Raw genomic sequence first — 17,146 nt, forward strand, 5'->3', positions numbered from 1 at the left:
AAAAGAGTTAGCAATATGACAGGAAACTGAATAAAAACAAAACGCGACAACATTAAAGTGTGAAACTGAAACAAACAGAAACAGCCTAAACAACAACAGCACCAGCATCGTTCGTTTTCGTTTGATTCGTTTGAAAGAAAAAGGAAAATTAATTCCACTCCCGGTTCCGATGGAAGCGGCTTTCCGGTATGCAGATTTGACCATTGTAGTTCACGTTTGAGTATTTGAACTTGAACCGCTAGTTTGAATTTTCAATAGAGCAGCGCCATCTATGTGGTACGTGAAGAGAAAAACATCGCGTGCCACGAGTGCGATGTTTTACATGGTCTCACCAACACTCACAGAACGCTGCGATGTTTTACGCAGTAAACAAAACAGCTGTCAACTGTTTTTTTTTCTTCAACTTTTCTGAGCTCTTTTCGGATTGTGGCCATTTTCAATAACATCCTGTCGCCGAGGCAATAATATCTCCCAGGCGTGCGAGTTCTCTGTAAGTAAGCCCAAGTGTAAGGCTTTCGATGTGAAAATATGTCCTCATCCCCGAGTCGCCTTGAGGATGGGGATGGGGGCACGGGGCAGCGGAGCGACAGCATCCGGAAACCCCCGGGCGGTCAGAGCAAACCGATCGAACTATCGGCTGCTGAACTATCAGAAACCGAAGATAGTTCCCACATGTTTTTTCGCCAAGAAGGGTTGTACGCGAACAGCTTCCCGAAGATGAAAGAAATTCGCCGTATGGGCAAGATGTGCGACGTTACGCTGAAGGTTTGTCCCTCTTTTTCCCCATGTTTTATGTTGCCACTTTGTAGCTAACCAGCTTCGTTCAATCATTCAGGTGGACTCACATTCCTTCTCGGCACATCGGATCGTGCTAGCGGCCACCATTCCCTACTTTTACGCCATGTTCACCCACAACATGGCCGAGAGTAGAATCAAAGAGATCACGATGAAGGAAATCGAACCACTGTACGTTCTGCGTGAATGAGCCGTTGTGGCTGTCGATCGCTAACGAGTCGGTTCCATTTTACAGGGCACTTGAAAGTTTAATCAACTTCGCCTACAGTGGACTAGTCAAAATCGATACCCAGAACGTGCAGAGTCTGATGGTAGGTGCCTCGTTCCTGCAGCTCAACGAGGTGCGCGACGCGTGCGCCAAGTTTCTCAAGCGGATGTAAGTAATTTGTCTCTCCTTTGGGCGAAGATCGGCTACTCATTGCACACTACCCGGCCGCAGGTTTCACCCCCACAACGTGCTAGGAATTAGGCAGTTTGCCGACACGCTCAGCTGCTCGAAGCTGATCGTCTCGGCGGACCGTTACATCCACCAGCACTTCTCGAAGGTGGCCAACGGGGAGGAATTTCTTGCGCTCAGCTGCAACGAGGTGATCGACGTGATTGGACGGGATGAGCTGAACGTGAAGAGCGAAGAGTGTATCTTTGAGGCATCGATGCGCTGGGTCAAACACGCCCAGGACAAGCGCTCCGTTCACCTGCCGCTGATACTGAGCAACATCCGGCTGCCACTGCTGTCACCCCAGTTTCTGGCGGACAATGTCGCGACGGAGGAACTGATTAAAACTTCTCACAAATGTCGCGATCTGCTGGACGAGGCACGCGACTTTCACCTGATGCCCGAACGGCGTGCCCTCGTGGCCACATCACGAACCAGGCCCCGTTGCTTCGATTTCGTAGTGGGCCTCATTTTCGCCGTCGGTGGGTTGACGAAGAACGGTGAATCGGTGAGCACGGTCGAGATCTACAACCCGACGACGAAGGAGTGGAGTATGGGCGAGGCGATGACCATGCTTCGATCGCGCGTTGGCGTGGCCGTTACGAACGGGAAGCTGTATGCGTTCGGTGGCTTCAATGGGACCGAACGGCTGTCGACGGTGGAGATCTACGATCCGCGGCAACACAAGTGGTCCCAGGGCACGGCCATGCACTGTAAGCGCAGCGCAGTCGGAGTGGCCGCCCTCGAGGATTATGTGTACGTGTGCGGAGGGTACGATGGGGTAACCAGCCTCAGCACCGTCGAGCGGTACTGCCCGAAAACGGACAATTGGAGTACGGTGGCGCCGATGATGAAGTACCGATCGGCCGGCGGTGTGGCATCGCTCGGAGGCTACGTGTATGCGCTCGGTGGCCACGACGGACTGTCCATTTTCGACACCGTCGAACGATACGATCCGTTCAGCGATACCTGGACCAAAGTGCGGTCCATGATGAACCGTCGCTGCCGGCTCGGGGTGGCAACACTTGGCAACAAACTGTACGCTTGTGGCGGCTACGACGGGAACTCGTTCCTTCGGTCGGTCGAAGTGTACGATCCGGTCAAGGATAGCTGGTCACTGATCGCGCCGATGAACGTAAAACGTTCACGGGTCGCACTGGCCGCCAACATGGGCAAACTGTGGGCCATCGGTGGTTACGATGGTGAGTCGAACCTTTCGACGGTCGAAGTTTACGACCCGAAAAACAACTCCTGGACCTTCGTCGCCCCGATGAAGCACCACGGAGGAGGTGTCGGTTGCGGCGTCATTCCGACCCCGTTTCAAGATTGAATGGTTACGCTTTCCTATCCTTGCTAATCTCTCTGCTGGCGAACGTTATTTTTGCTCCTACTAAAAAAGCAATCCCCCAGCCTTATTGCTAGGCACATGGTAAGATTTCATCACACAACACCGCAACATCCAGACCCCGGCAATGAACGATCTGCTCTCCGAATATGTCTCCATCGTAGCTTTCTATGTGATTAAAACATACAAATGAATATTGTGAATATCTGTAGGGTACGAGAATTCTGTGTTTAACCTTCGAGCAACCAAATTATGATAAACAAGTAGCAAAAGAATAGCTTTGACGCGGATGTGGCGAGTTCGTGCTTTAAGCAATTTGTGTATGATCGTATGAAACCTACAGTAAAGCATTGTTACTCTAGTTCGATAAAGCTGTGATGCTTTGTCTTCTTGATTCGTAATGATTAACAAAAGTTCTGATTAGCGTGGTGCACCTCATTTTAAACAGCGCATGATTAGAATATCTTGAAAACAGAATAAAAATATAGACGTTACTGTGTACTTGTGTAATAGCAGCAAATTGCTTTGTCTCATTGTATGGTCACAGAGTTCGTCTCGTTATTCGGAATGCTGGTTCCGTAGCCGGGTAATAACGCAAGTTAATACCATTCCAAGCCAATTGACTCAACAGACACAATCATTTAAAAAACATTCTCAATTGGTCATGATTTACATAAAATCTTTTTTACATTAATTTATTTCCCACGACTTCCCAATAGAAACGGAAATCTGGAAATCAGAATTCCGGGTATTTTCACCATCTGTTCTTTGAACGAAATGCCCATTCTCTGCTATGTTCGGTGAAAGCAGAGTGCATCGAAAAATGCATCGCACACACACATTAGCGCAGTCGCCTAGGCAACGCGTGTTCCGTTGGCGTGTCCTTGAATAAATCTTATTGCAAGGGGAGAAAATTTCGGCGTTATTCTTCTCCCCGCTTATTCATCTTCTGCGAAACGAAGTGGTATTGGTGTCAGGCGCCTAAGGAAGCTATTGCTGTGTGGGTTAATTAACGACGAATATACGAATTATGCTTTGGTTTAAAAGTTAACAAATCCTATCATTTCCCACCAAATATTGATGATAAACACTTCAAATTCGCGGCTATTCGGCATTTTTTATGACGTCCTCGTCGTTCTTCGTTTTTCGTCCCCACCGCAAAAGTGCGTGCCAAGTAGATGTGCACACCAATACCGTACCCAGAATTGGAAATTTAAAAAAATCCAGAGGCAATAAGCATTTCCTTTTCACAAGTATCGTTCCCTCCCCCTGGTTTCTTTGCGGACTTTTACCCTGGTCCTTCTGCACCCTTTGCACTGAAACAGGGTACAGGATTCGCTCACCAACACCAGCACCAGCCCTAGGGTAGAACCAAATAGGGTACAGACCACGGGTACAGTCAGTAGATGCCCTGACCTCGTCCTCGTTCAACGAATTTTACCCTCTTTCTCTGATCTATAAAATACGCGTTTCCTTACAAGTACCGTCGTCAGTTGATTTTCGCATACGGAATTGAGAAGATTCATAAGAAATTCGGCGCTAATTCGTGAACGATGGCACGTACCAAGCAGACCGCCCGCAAGTCCACCGGAGGAAAGGCCCCCCGCAAGCAGCTGGCCACGAAAGCTGCCCGCAAGAGTGCGCCATCGACGGGAGGCGTGAAAAAGCCACATCGTTACCGCCCCGGAACAGTAGCTCTGCGAGAGATCCGTCGTTACCAAAAGTCGACGGAGTTGCTGATCCGCAAGCTGCCGTTCCAGCGTCTCGTTCGTGAGATCGCGCAGGATTTCAAGACCGATCTGCGCTTCCAAAGCGCGGCCGTTGCAGCCCTTCAAGAAGCCAGCGAAGCCTACTTGGTCGGCCTCTTTGAGGATACGAATCTGTGCGCGATCCACGCCAAGCGCGTTACCATCATGCCCAAGGATATTCAGCTGGCCCGCCGCATCCGTGGAGAGCGTGCCTAAGAGCCCGAAACTTGGTTTCCCGTCCACCAGCACCATCACCATCATCCTGGAAATATTACTCGGTCCGATTTACATTACATCCCGATTACCACAAAAACGGTCCTTTTCAGGACTACAACATATTTCGTTAAAAGCGTCAATTTTCTAACTTCTAAGAGCGTTATCTTCCCCGTAGACGCCAAGCATAGCCATAGCCAGCACAAAGTTTTGCCAAATCGTATTATAAATGCTGTCACGGTTCAACGGGGTTTCTATGGGTGAAAAACCAAGTCAAATAAAACGTCGATAAACTAAAAAGCAATTTCATCAGAGGCATGAGACATCAGAATAAAACAATTTCCGGAACACTTTTCTTAGGAAAGCCGTCTTAATATAACTGAACAGCAAAACAAGCAATTCTATGGAAATTTTATGTTGTCTCTCTTTCTCTCCCGTAACATTAAAACAGGATGGAAGTGACGCTTCTACGATTGGCGCCTTTTCCCGGCAAAATTGGTTTACGTTGAATATTTTGTGGCTTGATGAAAACAAGCATATCCAATTGTTGGGTAAAGCATAATAATTTGTATTCCTCCTAGAAAATCGCTCTTTGGTCACTCTGACTAGTTTTGGATTATATTTTCTACTTCAAAGTAAAGTAAAAGTAAATTTGCCGATCTTTCCTAAATTGAGTAACTTTTCGACTCACCCCCTAGTTTACAGACAACGATGGCACTAACACATACTCATACTCGCCTATATAAACGCGACAGTTTTTGAAATTTTACCCATTTTAAATTTGTCATTCGGAAGAAGCGCATCGTGTGTGTATTGTGAAGTCTCAGTGCAAAATCATATTACAAAAATGGCCCGTACCAAGCAAACAGCTCGTAAGTCCACCGGAGGAAAGGCCCCCCGCAAGCAGCTGGCCACGAAGGCCGCTCGCAAGAGTGCGCCATCGACTGGAGGCGTCAAGAAGCCGCATCGTTATCGGCCCGGAACGGTGGCACTGCGAGAGATTCGTCGCTACCAAAAGTCGACGGAGTTGCTGATCCGCAAGCTGCCATTCCAGCGTCTCGTTCGTGAGATTGCGCAGGATTTCAAGACCGATCTGCGCTTCCAGAGCGCGGCCGTCGCAGCCCTTCAGGAAGCCAGCGAAGCCTACTTGGTCGGCCTGTTTGAGGACACGAATCTGTGCGCGATCCACGCCAAGCGCGTCACCATCATGCCCAAGGATATTCAGCTGGCCCGTCGCATCCGTGGAGAACGTGCTTAAACGCCTGCTAAACAGAACGAAAAAAACGGTCCTTTTCAGGACCACTGAATGATTTGCCAAAAGAGGGCTACTTCGATTTTCGGCTTCTAATGCTTCGCGCGTCGTTTCATGTAATTTCTTGTATGATTCAGAAGATAGCGTCGGTTTCCCCCTCTCCTCTTTTCGCTTTCTCCTTCCCCTTCGTCCGTATTGCGCGCTTTTCAAAGCGTTCTGACAGCAGCGCGTAACGGCGTTACTCCGTTACGTTTTGACAGCTCGCGTTTTGGGCCGGCCCAAAAATAAATGCTTAATTTCTGAAACGAAATCCTAAGCTAAGTTTTTTTTTGTATTTTGTGGTGCAACCACAAAATGGCAATTGTTTGCAGGCGTTCTGTGCTTTCTTTGTATCGCGACCTTCTGCGCTACGGTACACAGTTGAAATACACGGACAAGGAGTTTTTTCGCACGCGCATTCGTTCCGAATTTCGCAAATCCTCGTCACTAACCGATCCGAAGGAAATCGACTTCTGCTACAAGGTTCGTTATGAGTCCTACTGCCTAAGGATTTTGCATATAACTCTCCGTTTCAGAAAGGACGGGCGGTACTTGAACGTGCCCGCGTCATCTAGTAGTGGCCATCGAACAAAAAATGCACTGCTTTCGCCGCTTTCTACAGGTGGTCAGTGGGTTCGGTCCCTCCTTCCGATGGCGCACGTTTTCGAAATCAATCGACGACACCCGTGTACCGGTGCTACACGAGGAGGATCTAGAGGAATCGTTCGTCCGAGGCAGTGGCCCTGGTGGACAGTCGGTCGCCAAAACGAACAACAAAGTAGTCCTAACGCACAAACCGACCGGTCTTGTTGTCCATTGCCATACGAGCCGTTCCTTGTTTGAGAATCGCCGAGAAGCCCGCAAACTACTCGTCGCCAAACTGGACCAGCTGCTTAACGGCGAGCAGTCGGTTAACCAGCAACGAAAGGTTATCGAACAGCGTAAGCAAACAGAAAATTTGCGACGTAAGATGCGTCTTCAGGCGAAGAAGAAAGCCTGGAAAGAGCGGGAATCTACGGAAGGTAGTAAAGAACCGTCGCCACACGTCGAGTAGAAAGTTGTTTGGTAGTTTTGATAGGAATTTTTATATTTTAAACAATAAATACAGAGTAAAAGATTGTGTAGCATCACCACGAACTGAAATTTCCAAAACCATTCGACCCACTGGTTCCTGCGGTAATTTTTTTAAGTCGTTTTGCTTCCACCGGACCCAGTCCACTGCTACCCGGTTTCTCACCGTTGGACACCGGAGCAGGGTTTTTTGTTATGCCCGTGTCTAGATACTTCCCAACGCCCGTCCGGAATACTTTCAAAGGTTGACCACGCTTTTGTCCAGAGGCGCTGTTGGAGCCCTTATTGCGCTTCTCTTCTGCTTCCTGCTTCACCCGTTCCAGCTCTTCGGCCCGTTCTTTGGCCAACTGCTCATCGACCTCCTGGAACGGATCCACGAAAACCTGGGCCCTTTGCATGAAGATGTTTTCGATCGGTCGATCACGGTTGTCCACCTCTACGCGTTCCATTTCCGTCAGCACCTCGAGACCACCGACCAGCTTCCCGAAGATGGTGTGCTTCCCGTCCAGGTGTTTGCAGGATCGGTAGGTGATGAAACTGCAAAATACTTCGGTTTTAGAAATGCGCTGCATTTCTGCTGGCTACAACTTACAATTGTGATCCGTTGGTGTTGGGGCCAGAATTGGCCATCGACAGTATACCTCGCCCGGCGTGCGAAAGGTTCGGTTTAATTTCGTCCGCAAACTTGGCACCCCACGCCGACGTGCCACCGTTGCCAACGCCCGTCGGATCACCACCTTGCAGCATAAAGTTCCGAATCGAGCGGTGAAACAGCACTCCATTGTAGTAGCCACTTTGGCAGTGTTTCAGGAAGTTTTCGCACGTCTTGGGCACCTGCTCACAGTACAGTTCCAGATTGAGGGCCCCAAAGTTTGTCAACAGCCGGACGTAGCCTTTCTTTTTTACGCGCTCGTACCGAACGATATCGTCATCGATGATAGCGGCTTCGTGGTGCGAAACGGGAACCATAGCCGTGGAAGTGAAGGATGCAGCCACCGCACCGGTCGAGTAGTGAGCCGCATTAAACTTGTCCGCCACCTGGCGCTCCTCCTTGCGCTCCTCCGGTGCCTGGTAGTCTTTCTCCAGCTGCGTGAGGATGTCTTTCGTTTCGGCCGAAATGGTCTTAAGGCGTCCATGAGGGTCCTTCCGCTCGGCCAGCTGTTCCTCGGTCAGTACGCGCAGATTCTTTTTGATGTGATGAAAGTTGGAAATGTTGAACTTTTCCAGCTGTGCCGGATCTTGGATGGTGATAATATCTTTGCGCGTGAACGGCGTATCATCAATCAGATCCTTCCAGTTCTTGGCTTTCACGTTGAGCTGTTCGACCGCTTCGTATGAAAACACGTTTCCGGTCTTACCGTTCGCGACGATGTGTGAGTTTTTGGTAAACGGTTTGAACAGCGTCGGACAATGGAACTGATCTTCGTGGTTCTTGGTAAAATTCAGCTTCACCAGTTCTCGCCCATCGAGCGGAGCGCCAGTGACCGGATTCACTTTGAAGCGCTTCAAAAACTCAACAATCGCGGACAATTCAAACACATTCCCTTCCTTGTCGCTGTACGGATGTTCGAATGGGACCAACGAAACACAGCAGTGGTCGAAAGGTAGCCGTTTGAATTTAATCTGCTCATTTTCAACAGAATCCGGTTTGTGGCCACCATAAAACTCGGCCCATTCGGTGTACGTTAGGTACCTTCGCGGAGGAAAACCCCAAATCATCAATTCATCCTACGTGTTTTAAATATTGGTTACTTACATTTTATCTTTCTGATGTTGTTTTTTACCCATTTTGATGGCGGTTTTTGAATAATTCTTTCTCAATTAATCCTCCAATTAATTCCTCTGTTATTTAGTTTGTTTACTTTCGTTCCAAGTTGTTCAGAACGTTTGACAGTTCGCAAGTCGTTCGACGTTTATAATCGTAGTTTGATTGCTCAATCTCGATTGAAGTGATTGTTTTTGTTTTGTTTTCATTACATGTATAATTGCAGATAACCAACCAACCAAACAACCGTGTAACATAATAGAAACAATAGATGTTGGTGTATTTCATGACGTTAGATGGTACAACTAATCATTTCCCTCCACTATTTCGACGTAGCGAAAACAATGGCTTCGCACAAATCGTAACAACCGTGTTGTTGGAGATGCGCTCGTTAGAATTGCGTTGCGAGAGCCTTAAAGACGATCGCTTTTAGTTTTTCTTCACAACCGCCTGGCTATCGTTGGTCTTTAGGTAATCGTAAGCCAGCTTTGCCATCAGCACACCGGACGAAAGACCCAGCGCGGTCGCTACCCCTTGGTTGCGGGGAACCGTCGATCGGAGGACGGCCCACACCAGCACAGATCCGAAGCTAAACAGCACCGAACCACAAAGGCTAAAGGCAATCCGTTTGTTTGTCGAGACCCCCTTCAGGTGTGGCCGGCTGTAAAAGTAGAGCGATGTACCGAGGATGGTGTGAATCAGCAGAAAATTGGTAACGTCTCGCTTGGGGAGCAGCCTACGGAAATATAAAAAAACATCATGATTTGGGTGGTGCTGTTTGGCGTAAAGCGAATTGTTGTACCTAAATAACTGTACCTTATCGCAATCGATGGATTCATTACGTTCACCGAAAGTGCAGCATAGCTGACCATACCCTTCAGCGGAAAGTAGTAATACAGAATGTTTTCCTTCGTTAGCGGCCGCAAACGCAAGCCGCACACATTTGGTAGGTTAGCGTCGGTCATCCTGAAGTGTGAAGGCAATTTAATCGAAAAGCCGATTCCGATCGCAGCACAAACTATTGCCGAAACTACACGAAAAACACTAGATCCGGTTGTGTAATATGAATTGAGTCTGACAGCGTTTGTCATAGTGACGTCCAGGAGCATTATTGGGAAAGTTTAAACGATTAAAGCCCCGTTTACACGTAGCGATATATCTTTGCAATGCCTTGTATGAAACCAATTGCAACGATATATCGCTACGTGTAGACAGCAAAAAAGGAACAAATTGCTTGTATACGACCAGATTGGCAGATCAAAAAAATTGAATGCGCCGAGCATCAATTTCGGTCCAATCTCCATACATGTGTGCGTGTGCTGACGGTGGATAGACATGTGTGCGTGTGTTGATGGCGGTTTGACATGTTGTTTTGAATGTTTTTAAAGCAAAAGTTTAACGTGAGAATAATGGCTTCGCTTTAAAAGCCATTTCCTCGACCACCGTGACCCGATTAGTACTCTTGGTACGTTCTATTTTTTGCTTTGTAACCGAAACGCACAATCCAAAGGCAGACAAACACAGTGTTTCTTCCATGGCTGTTTCCATGACACCGAGATCTGCGATTGCAAATCGCAACGGTACATCGTGGCGTGTAGACGCTCCACCTTGGCTGCGATATATCGCTCGGTTAATCGATACAAGGCATTGCAAAGATATATCGCTACGTGTAAACGGGGCTTAAAGCACACTGCAGACAGCCGACGTGCGTTCGGCCGACGTTGCGTTGTCTGCAGTGTGCTTAAGTTTTATCAAACTTCTCAATTTTGTGAAAATTCTATCGAACCGTCGAAGAACTCGTTGCATTTTATCGCCGAAAAATCGCAGTCGCTGATCGCAATGAATGAACACCAAATCGAACACAAACAACACACGCGACAACACAATACAGAAATATGATACAGAAATACAGAATAATACAGCAAATAGTACGAATAATTAGGAATTTAGGCTTCGAGGTCGAGAACACAAAACACATACGATACGATTTGAACAAGTTTGAACAGGAAACGCGGAGTACATGCGTTTTTGACATTTGACATTGCATCGGTTTCGCCTCTTCGCCTATTTCAATTCGCCATTTCGCTCGCTTATTCAAAATACAAATAAAATCCGTTAGTAAATAAATTTAAAAATCTCAAAATCTTCTCAAATCTCAAAATAATCTTCAAAATCTCATTTCTATCTCGCTCTTCCATTCCACGCTCTCTTTCACTCTACGATCCAAAATGGAAAGGGCGCCATCTATTGGGAAAAAGTTAAGCTAAAAATCCTGGAGAGAGGAGAGGAGCATGTGACGTAGAGCGAGATAGCAAAACAGAAGCCGCACTCACTACCACCACCAAACCTGCTTGGCGCCTCCTTTGCTGTCAAATCATTCAGTAAACAGCGTCCCGGGAAGTTCAGAACGTTAATAGTTAATTTGTTAATAGTGTTCTAGTATCCGTAGCTTTTAGAGAAAGTGAGTTTCGTGCGTACTATAAGTGTTTCCCCATCAAAAGAAACCGAGCGTCCGTAGACAGCAGCACATGGTAAGTCCTGTGATGATTATCCTTTGGCAGAGGGCAAAAAGTGTGAGGGCCGGCATATGTTACAAAGTGATTGTGAATAAATCAGTCACTAGGATCGAACTGATAACCTTTGTCCTAGCAACCTTTAAAGCATCGACGAAAGTTTCCTTCCGGTCGTCGTATTTTGCAGTGCCAAAAAGGCGTCAATTTTTCGGGCCATCACCTGCCTTTTCATGTTGTGTGGGTATGTGTGCGTGCGCGGGTGTTGCGGGCTTACTGTTTGATCGAAGAAGTGCTTCTGCGTTCGGTCGAATCCACTTCCTGGGGGTCGTTTGAATATCCCTTCGTGCTTCTCGGCTACGATAGGGAAAGGACATTTCCCTGGTGTTTTTGCGTTCGATTCGACACAGGTCAATTGATGTTCTCACACGATTAGTTACATGTCGCCTTATCGAAGCTAAGTGTTTGGTATTGCGCAGATTCTCCAAGGCCTATGGCCAGCAGGGAAAAGGACAATGCAAGGACTAACGTGGGCGAATGATTTATTGACAGCATGTCTGCACGTTATGGTTGTAGAAAAAAAAATCGCTTTAAACATCCATTAAAAAAACATCTTTCAGATCCGCAGCATGTCGTTTCTCAACAAAGAACTGTGTGTTACACTGATTATGTTTTTGCATTTGCTTTAATCTTTGTTGTGTCACTAAAAAGTTCCCATCGTGCACTCCGTTGCACCCGAGAAAGATGAAGCACTGGCCACGCTTTCGCCTGCTGCGACAACATTTGCCCAGCTTGCTCCGCTTCGAAACACTTGCACAAACGTTGATGCCCCGGCATCGTTCTTTTGTTTTTGGTGTCGCCAAGTGTGCCGGAAATGGGTCTCCATTGTGCAACATAATGATGTTTTCACTAGGTCTGCCGTGAACAGCCGTTGAAAGGACAAATGAAACCACGGCTCCTTGCGTCGGAGGAATTGTGAAGGAAATGGATGGCCAATCGTCACATCCGGCGCTACTCGTGACGTAACTGAGGCTGTTCAAAGTTGGTCAAGATGTGCGATTTTCAAGTACGTCTAGTAGTCATTGCGAAGCAAAGATAAGACAAGCTTTTGACTTTACCTGCTTAGCATTTCATTAAGTATTTAGTTGGTTTTTATTAGTTAAATTTAATAAAAAATGTTGCTTGTTTGTATTATCCTTTATAGTTTTCGAATAGAATTTCTTCACAAACGATTACTCTCCCGGCCCGCATAACAGAAAACTAATAGAACTTCAAAGACTAAAAAGATGCAGAGCAAGCAAAATGACGAAAGGATCCTTCGGTGGTCGATAATCGCAAATAATCGGTTTATTGCGCCACCCAAACGTGTCACGTTACGTGACTCGTCCGCCTCGTAATTAAGACAAGCGGAGCATGGAAACAGTGTACGGTAACGCGGTCACTTGCCTGTGATTGGCATAATCTCTGGAATGTGAAAACATGATTCTGATTTATCCATTCGCACAATACCATTCAACTGGTCGTACAAATCCGGCTTAGTAGCTATTTGCCAGCGGCCACCCGGCACCGGCACAGATCAACATCACATGTTGCTCTTTCATTAAGCAAAGGAGGAAGGTTCATTTGGGATGCCTGAAGAGTGACCGACCGCTAGGAATCGAATGCAAATAGCTCCCAGGAAAACGCGGTTGACGATGGCGACTCTATCGATGATTAGGCGTGTGATTTATTTACAGTCTGAACATGCACGCAACGCCACGATGCCTCGGGCAGCATAACTCTCCGTTCATCGGCATCGAATTGGGGAACGGAATGCATACCTGACCCATCCGTTCGTCCGCTGGGGAATCGTTAAAATACCAAACATGCATCTATAGTTGCATCGGGGGTGGCAGCATATTCATTAATGACCAAACACTGCAAGCGATTGATGGTCGCTTAATTTTGTTTGAAATATTATTTTAGTTTCCAGCTATTCGGTATTCGTTTAATTGCGGGCGCACTGTTGCTTTACAACGGGTTGGATAATGGTTGTAGAAGGTGACGACACGATTTTGCTTTGTGTTTCTCGACCGACGGTCGTTCCGGGCCAGAGAGGAGGATGGTCATGTTTGCAGCAGGGACCATCACGATTCAGCTGAGACCGCTTCCCCCATATTTATCGCATTGACGTACTTTTACAATCGGATGGGTGCCATAATTGCCGGTTGTGGGCGCTTATTCCGATTCCATCCTTCATCAACACCTTTACCCGCTTTCCGACCCCGTGGATGGTGTTCGCTCTGCCGATAAGATGGCCATTTGGAACGAGTTGGATAGCTTCTTACTCAGTATTTTCAGTAACACCTGATGCACGCGTACGGGACAATATTGACTTTGGGATAAGATATCACTACACGGAAGCGCCAATTGCTTTACTGCGAGATTGCATAGCTGTTACTTATTGTTTGCTTCTTTTAGGGATTTTACTATTTTATAACTACCCAAATATTTATTATTGCTTTTATTTTTCATTAGAGATAGTTTTCTTAAAGTTTGACAAACATTTGTCTACATTTTCTTGGAAAAGTTTAGCCTCTACATTTGGATAGTGCGGCCCCCGGGACCGGGCACCGTGCTATTATGTGCGTGTGTCCGCATGTTTTCTTTTTCTTCGCTTCACCACGCAACTCTAACGACGACAAGAAACATGCCGAGATAATTTTCTCTTCCATTCATCGCTGCCCGGGCCAATTTGCATGGTTGTCCGAAAGGTCTAATTTGACAGTGCGCGGGTCGGAGAGCACGCGAAAGACATTTTTTTATATTTGTTGCTATCTGAATATTTCCAGAAGAAAAAACGAATGACAAAGAAAACATATTTTATGTCATAAAAAAAATTATGAACGAACGGGAGAAAACTCTACCAATTAGCATGCACTACTTCTGTGTTCGGTGTCTTCTCTGCTGCACAATGATTCATTTTTGGGTTACAAAAGCGGGAAAAATATAACGCCGCAACTCCCTTTGACAATATCTTTAATTAATTTAATTCAACGATGTCTTTTTATGGAGTTTTTTTGCTTTGGATTACGTGCTTCGTACATTCTGCCATTGAAGATAGGATTTTTCTATTCATTGCGATATCCTTCTGGATTGGGATGCAAAACGTATTCAATGGCTTCAGTTTGCGTGCTGTGTCGGTGATCGAAATGATTGGCTCGTATCCTGTTGGTGACGTAATTTGGTCGTTCTGTTTTATACTTTACCATATTCTATTGGCCTTTGATTTGGCTCGGTGCTCACAAAGTGCGCGGCTCCGGGTGTACTTGCAAAGCGAAATGATGATGACGTTACCCATAGCAACTAAGTTTCGCATTAAATCCGCCAACGGGCACAACGGAGAACAACGACCACACAGTTTGTGGGTTCCGTAGCATAAAATGAAAAATTGCCTACATCCCTCGCGGGGCGGCTTCCCTTTTTTGGGGGAAGTCTCCATCGACCCAATTTGTAGTTGATTCCCAGCGACGGATTGCGTTGGGTGACTTTTTTGTGACGATACGTGTAATAGGGAGTGCACAACGTTTGCTTTGTTTTGACCGTTGATTAAAAGAATTTCAAAAATCTTTCACAACAAGCTCCAATTTTAAGTTGATGTTCTGTCAGGGTGTTACATTTCAAAGTAGTACATTTTATTGTTAGCAATCAATCATGACTCAATGTATCCTTCAAATGGATTATGATTTGCGGTGAAAAATAATTACCTTCATCAGCATGAGTTGCTAAACGATTTCAAAGTTGAAAGAACCACCCTAGTGCCATTATTACGTACGGAGCGGTTAGCCGACGGTTGCTGTTGCATGTCAAAACGCACCAACACACACCCATCCTTTCGACACCGACCGACGACGTTTGTCGATGTGTGCGTAGCAGCACTGCTGCCGATGCTTACTGCGGGTAGCAACGGGAAGGGGAGCTCTTCATCACGATCCGGCTCTGTTTATTACCGCACCGCGTGGCTGCCCCACACTCGCTGCTCTCCTCAATCCTTGTTCGACCAAACGGTCCAACTCGGCGGGGGATTCTCCGAGGGGTCCCGCGGGTTCCTGTTTCGACAGGCCTCTTTTTTGCAAGGCTCTCGGTTGTCCGCGCGCGCAATCCTGATTTTTGGCGGGTCCCCCCAGCCCAAAAGTCCACGATTCTTTTCGATTCCATTGTGCCGAAGTTCTTACCAGCAGCCGGCTAGAGAGCCACGGGAGCGCGCCTGTGTTTGAGTGTGTTGGTAACGGTGGCAGCGGGTGGTGAGACAACACACCCCAACGCACTATGGGGAAAAGGTGGTCATAAGTTAATTTACAAACTGAGGGTTTTAGTTATATTAGCCTAAAATAGTTAAGTTATCTATGACAAATCCGAATGTTTACATTTATCATTTTTATCGGGACTTTGTATAGGAACCTACGAAAAAATACAGTTTATCAACTTTGGTAATGGAGCAAAAAAATGTTCAGCGTGATGCCTAAACGAGCCTAAACGAGACATTACAATTAAAGTTTAGACAATTTTAAACATTTCCTGTAAGTTTTACTTGCGAATTCCTGCGACAAATTTAGCAAATTCCTAATTTTAGAAAACAATTCCTGATGCATGATGAGGCGCCTGGTCTCTATGTTGCAGGAGATTTGCGCATTTTCAGAGGATTATGCATTAAAACATTATGGTGTAATGCAGATTGCATAGTTCATGTGTTTAGATTGCGTATTAAAACATTTTGGTGTAATGCAGATTGCATTGCTCAGGCGTTTTGAAACCTTAAAATAACGAAAAAAGCTTTTTTATTGTATTTGAACAAGTGGAACAGAACATAAAAAGTTGAATTTCACCAAAACACATGCAAAGAAAACAAAATCGTTGAAAAAAGTCCATAGATTCTTCCTAAAAACAAATATGTCCGCCTTTGCCATACAAATTCCCTACTGTGCAACGGGCCCAAGGCGGCCACACGGTTGAGCAACGGTCCGCGGAGCGAGCTGAATTCAGTTGAATTCAGCAGCTCGTGCCGCGTGTGTGTCCGCTTTCGTTGATCGTCGTCGTCGCCGTCATTGTGTCGTGAGTGCGTGTGTTGCCGCCGTGGGCCGTTCTTTGCACTCTCGGCTCGGCAGAGGGCGCCATCACCGCTGCACTAGGTAAATGTGGCCGAACCCGCGTTGTGCATCGAGTTTCCTGGTTTCGTGAGTCACGCATTGTCGTGCAGCCAGCCGTGTACTGTGTGCTGCGTGTGTGTGTGTACTGGGTAATTTAACAAATCAAAACCAGAATTGAACACAACATTCTCTCTCGCGGCAAATTATCACAACGAAGGCCAACAGCGGGACTCGTTGGGGGCGCCCGTTGCCGTCAGCTGATTTTGACACCACCGTGCGCCGGGGGGGACGGATGTGCACAAACCGAGAACCACGTCAGTAGTGGCGTTATCGGTTCGATGGATGATGATGTGTTGACCGTGTAGCAGGGTCCTCCTTGTTCTGGCAGAAAAGGTTTCTGGAAGTGGTTCACAGGAAGTACCTGTTCGGAATAGTTCTGTCGCTTCCGGGATGAACCAAACGAATCCTTTTACCTCCAGAGTGTGCCTGTGAAGCACCGTGTGTTTGTGTGCCCACGGTTCAAAGGTCATCTGGGAACGAGAGCACCCGGTGGCGGCAAGAACACAGAGTAGAGTTTGCGATTCGCGTAGCGTAAAAAGCGTTTTCGGTAGGCGCAGGCGCACACGTACGGATCCGGTTGCTGCTGCTCTCCTTTTCTCGTTCTCTGGAGCCACCATGCTCTCCCGCTCTTCGTTTAGTGGCTTTTCCGGAAGTCCTGACTTTCCGTTCCTTGCCAAAGCGGGCACACACCAAGCACGGCAGTCGGGCAGTGAGAGTGTACGCAGCGATAGAGTAGGCACGAGGATACGGGATTTTCGCGTGGCTCAACGGGTTCAACTTCCTGTG

The 17,146-nt window shown here is 46.9% G+C and overlaps 6 protein-coding genes across 6 annotated transcripts; 4 read left to right on the forward strand and 2 right to left on the reverse strand.

Moving 5' to 3' along the window:
* The first annotated feature begins 435 nt into the window (after nucleotides 1-435).
* Nucleotides 436-3,087, forward strand: LOC128267676 (kelch-like protein 18). Its single transcript, XM_053004565.1, has 4 exons — nucleotides 436-765; nucleotides 836-966; nucleotides 1,031-1,171; nucleotides 1,235-3,087. The coding sequence occupies exons 1-4, from the start codon at nucleotides 529-531 to the stop codon at nucleotides 2,559-2,561; spliced, it is 1,836 nt and encodes a 611-aa protein (XP_052860525.1). The 5' UTR covers nucleotides 436-528; the 3' UTR covers nucleotides 2,562-3,087.
* A 1,042-nt stretch (nucleotides 3,088-4,129) lies between these two features.
* LOC128276941 (uncharacterized) lies at nucleotides 4,130-5,795 on the forward strand. Its single transcript, XM_053015404.1, has 2 exons — nucleotides 4,130-4,532; nucleotides 5,365-5,795. The coding sequence occupies exons 1-2, from the start codon at nucleotides 4,130-4,132 to the stop codon at nucleotides 5,793-5,795; spliced, it is 834 nt and encodes a 277-aa protein (XP_052871364.1).
* Nucleotides 5,796-6,067: 272 nt separating this feature from the next.
* LOC128267681 (MIEF1 upstream open reading frame protein) lies at nucleotides 6,068-6,505 on the forward strand. Its single transcript, XM_053004569.1, has 2 exons — nucleotides 6,068-6,311; nucleotides 6,365-6,505. Exons 1-2 carry the CDS (start codon nucleotides 6,144-6,146, stop codon nucleotides 6,401-6,403), a joined length of 207 nt encoding a protein of 68 aa, XP_052860529.1. The 5' UTR covers nucleotides 6,068-6,143; the 3' UTR covers nucleotides 6,404-6,505.
* On the forward strand, nucleotides 6,424-6,965 carry LOC128267678 (mitochondrial translation release factor in rescue). The gene has a single exon (XM_053004567.1). It carries the CDS (start codon nucleotides 6,424-6,426, stop codon nucleotides 6,880-6,882), a length of 459 nt encoding a protein of 152 aa, XP_052860527.1. The 3' UTR covers nucleotides 6,883-6,965.
* LOC128267677 (RING-type E3 ubiquitin-protein ligase PPIL2) lies at nucleotides 6,901-8,785 on the reverse strand. The gene is made up of 3 exons (XM_053004566.1): nucleotides 8,656-8,785; nucleotides 7,492-8,592; nucleotides 6,901-7,436 (listed from the first exon to the last, which is right to left on the reverse strand). Exons 1-3 carry the CDS (start codon nucleotides 8,685-8,687, stop codon nucleotides 6,956-6,958), a joined length of 1,614 nt encoding a protein of 537 aa, XP_052860526.1. The 5' UTR covers nucleotides 8,688-8,785; the 3' UTR covers nucleotides 6,901-6,955.
* Nucleotides 8,786-8,920: 135 nt separating this feature from the next.
* On the reverse strand, nucleotides 8,921-9,729 carry LOC128267679 (uncharacterized). Its single transcript, XM_053004568.1, has 2 exons — nucleotides 9,481-9,729; nucleotides 8,921-9,400 (listed from the first exon to the last, which is right to left on the reverse strand). The coding sequence occupies exons 1-2, from the start codon at nucleotides 9,627-9,629 to the stop codon at nucleotides 9,094-9,096; spliced, it is 456 nt and encodes a 151-aa protein (XP_052860528.1). The 5' UTR covers nucleotides 9,630-9,729; the 3' UTR covers nucleotides 8,921-9,093.
* Between the last annotated feature and the right edge of the window lie 7,417 nt (nucleotides 9,730-17,146).

Source organism: Anopheles cruzii, chromosome 2, assembly GCF_943734635.1.
Source record: "Anopheles cruzii chromosome 2, idAnoCruzAS_RS32_06, whole genome shotgun sequence".
Lineage (NCBI taxonomy): Eukaryota > Metazoa > Arthropoda > Insecta > Diptera > Culicidae > Anopheles > Anopheles cruzii.

Excerpts from the sequence above, each read along its gene's own strand:
- LOC128267681 (XM_053004569.1), top strand. The coding sequence starts at position 6,144 with ATGGCAATTGTTTGCAGGCGTTCTGTGCTTTCTTTGTATCGCGACCTT. Across the intron at positions 6,312-6,364 it reads AAATCGACTTCTGCTACAAG|AAAGGACGGGCGGTACTTGA; the intron begins GTTCGTTATGAG and ends TCTCCGTTTCAG.
- LOC128276941 (XM_053015404.1), top strand. The coding sequence starts at position 4,130 with ATGGCACGTACCAAGCAGACCGCCCGCAAGTCCACCGGAGGAAAGGCC. Across the intron at positions 4,533-5,364 it reads CCGCCGCATCCGTGGAGAGC|TGCAAAATCATATTACAAAA; the intron begins GTGCCTAAGAGC and ends GTGAAGTCTCAG.
- LOC128267676 (XM_053004565.1), top strand. The coding sequence starts at position 529 with ATGTCCTCATCCCCGAGTCGCCTTGAGGATGGGGATGGGGGCACGGGG. Across the intron at positions 766-835 it reads TGTGCGACGTTACGCTGAAG|GTGGACTCACATTCCTTCTC; the intron begins GTTTGTCCCTCT and ends TCAATCATTCAG. Across the intron at positions 1,172-1,234 it reads GCCAAGTTTCTCAAGCGGAT|GTTTCACCCCCACAACGTGC; the intron begins GTAAGTAATTTG and ends ACCCGGCCGCAG.
- LOC128267677 (XM_053004566.1), bottom strand. The coding sequence starts at position 8,687 with ATGGGTAAAAAACAACATCAGAAAGATAAAAT. Across the intron at positions 8,593-8,655 it reads CAACATCAGAAAGATAAAAT|GTACCTAACGTACACCGAAT; the intron begins GTAAGTAACCAA and ends TCCTCCGCGAAG. Across the intron at positions 7,437-7,491 it reads AACACCAACGGATCACAATT|TTTCATCACCTACCGATCCT; the intron begins GTAAGTTGTAGC and ends AGTATTTTGCAG.
- LOC128267679 (XM_053004568.1), bottom strand. The coding sequence starts at position 9,629 with ATGACCGACGCTAACCTACCAAATGTGTGCGGCTTGCGTTTGCGGCCG. Across the intron at positions 9,401-9,480 it reads AATCCATCGATTGCGATAAG|GCTGCTCCCCAAGCGAGACG; the intron begins GTACAGTTATTT and ends ATATTTCCGTAG.
- LOC128267678 (XM_053004567.1), top strand. The coding sequence starts at position 6,424 with ATGCACTGCTTTCGCCGCTTTCTACAGGTGGTCAGTGGGTTCGGTCCC.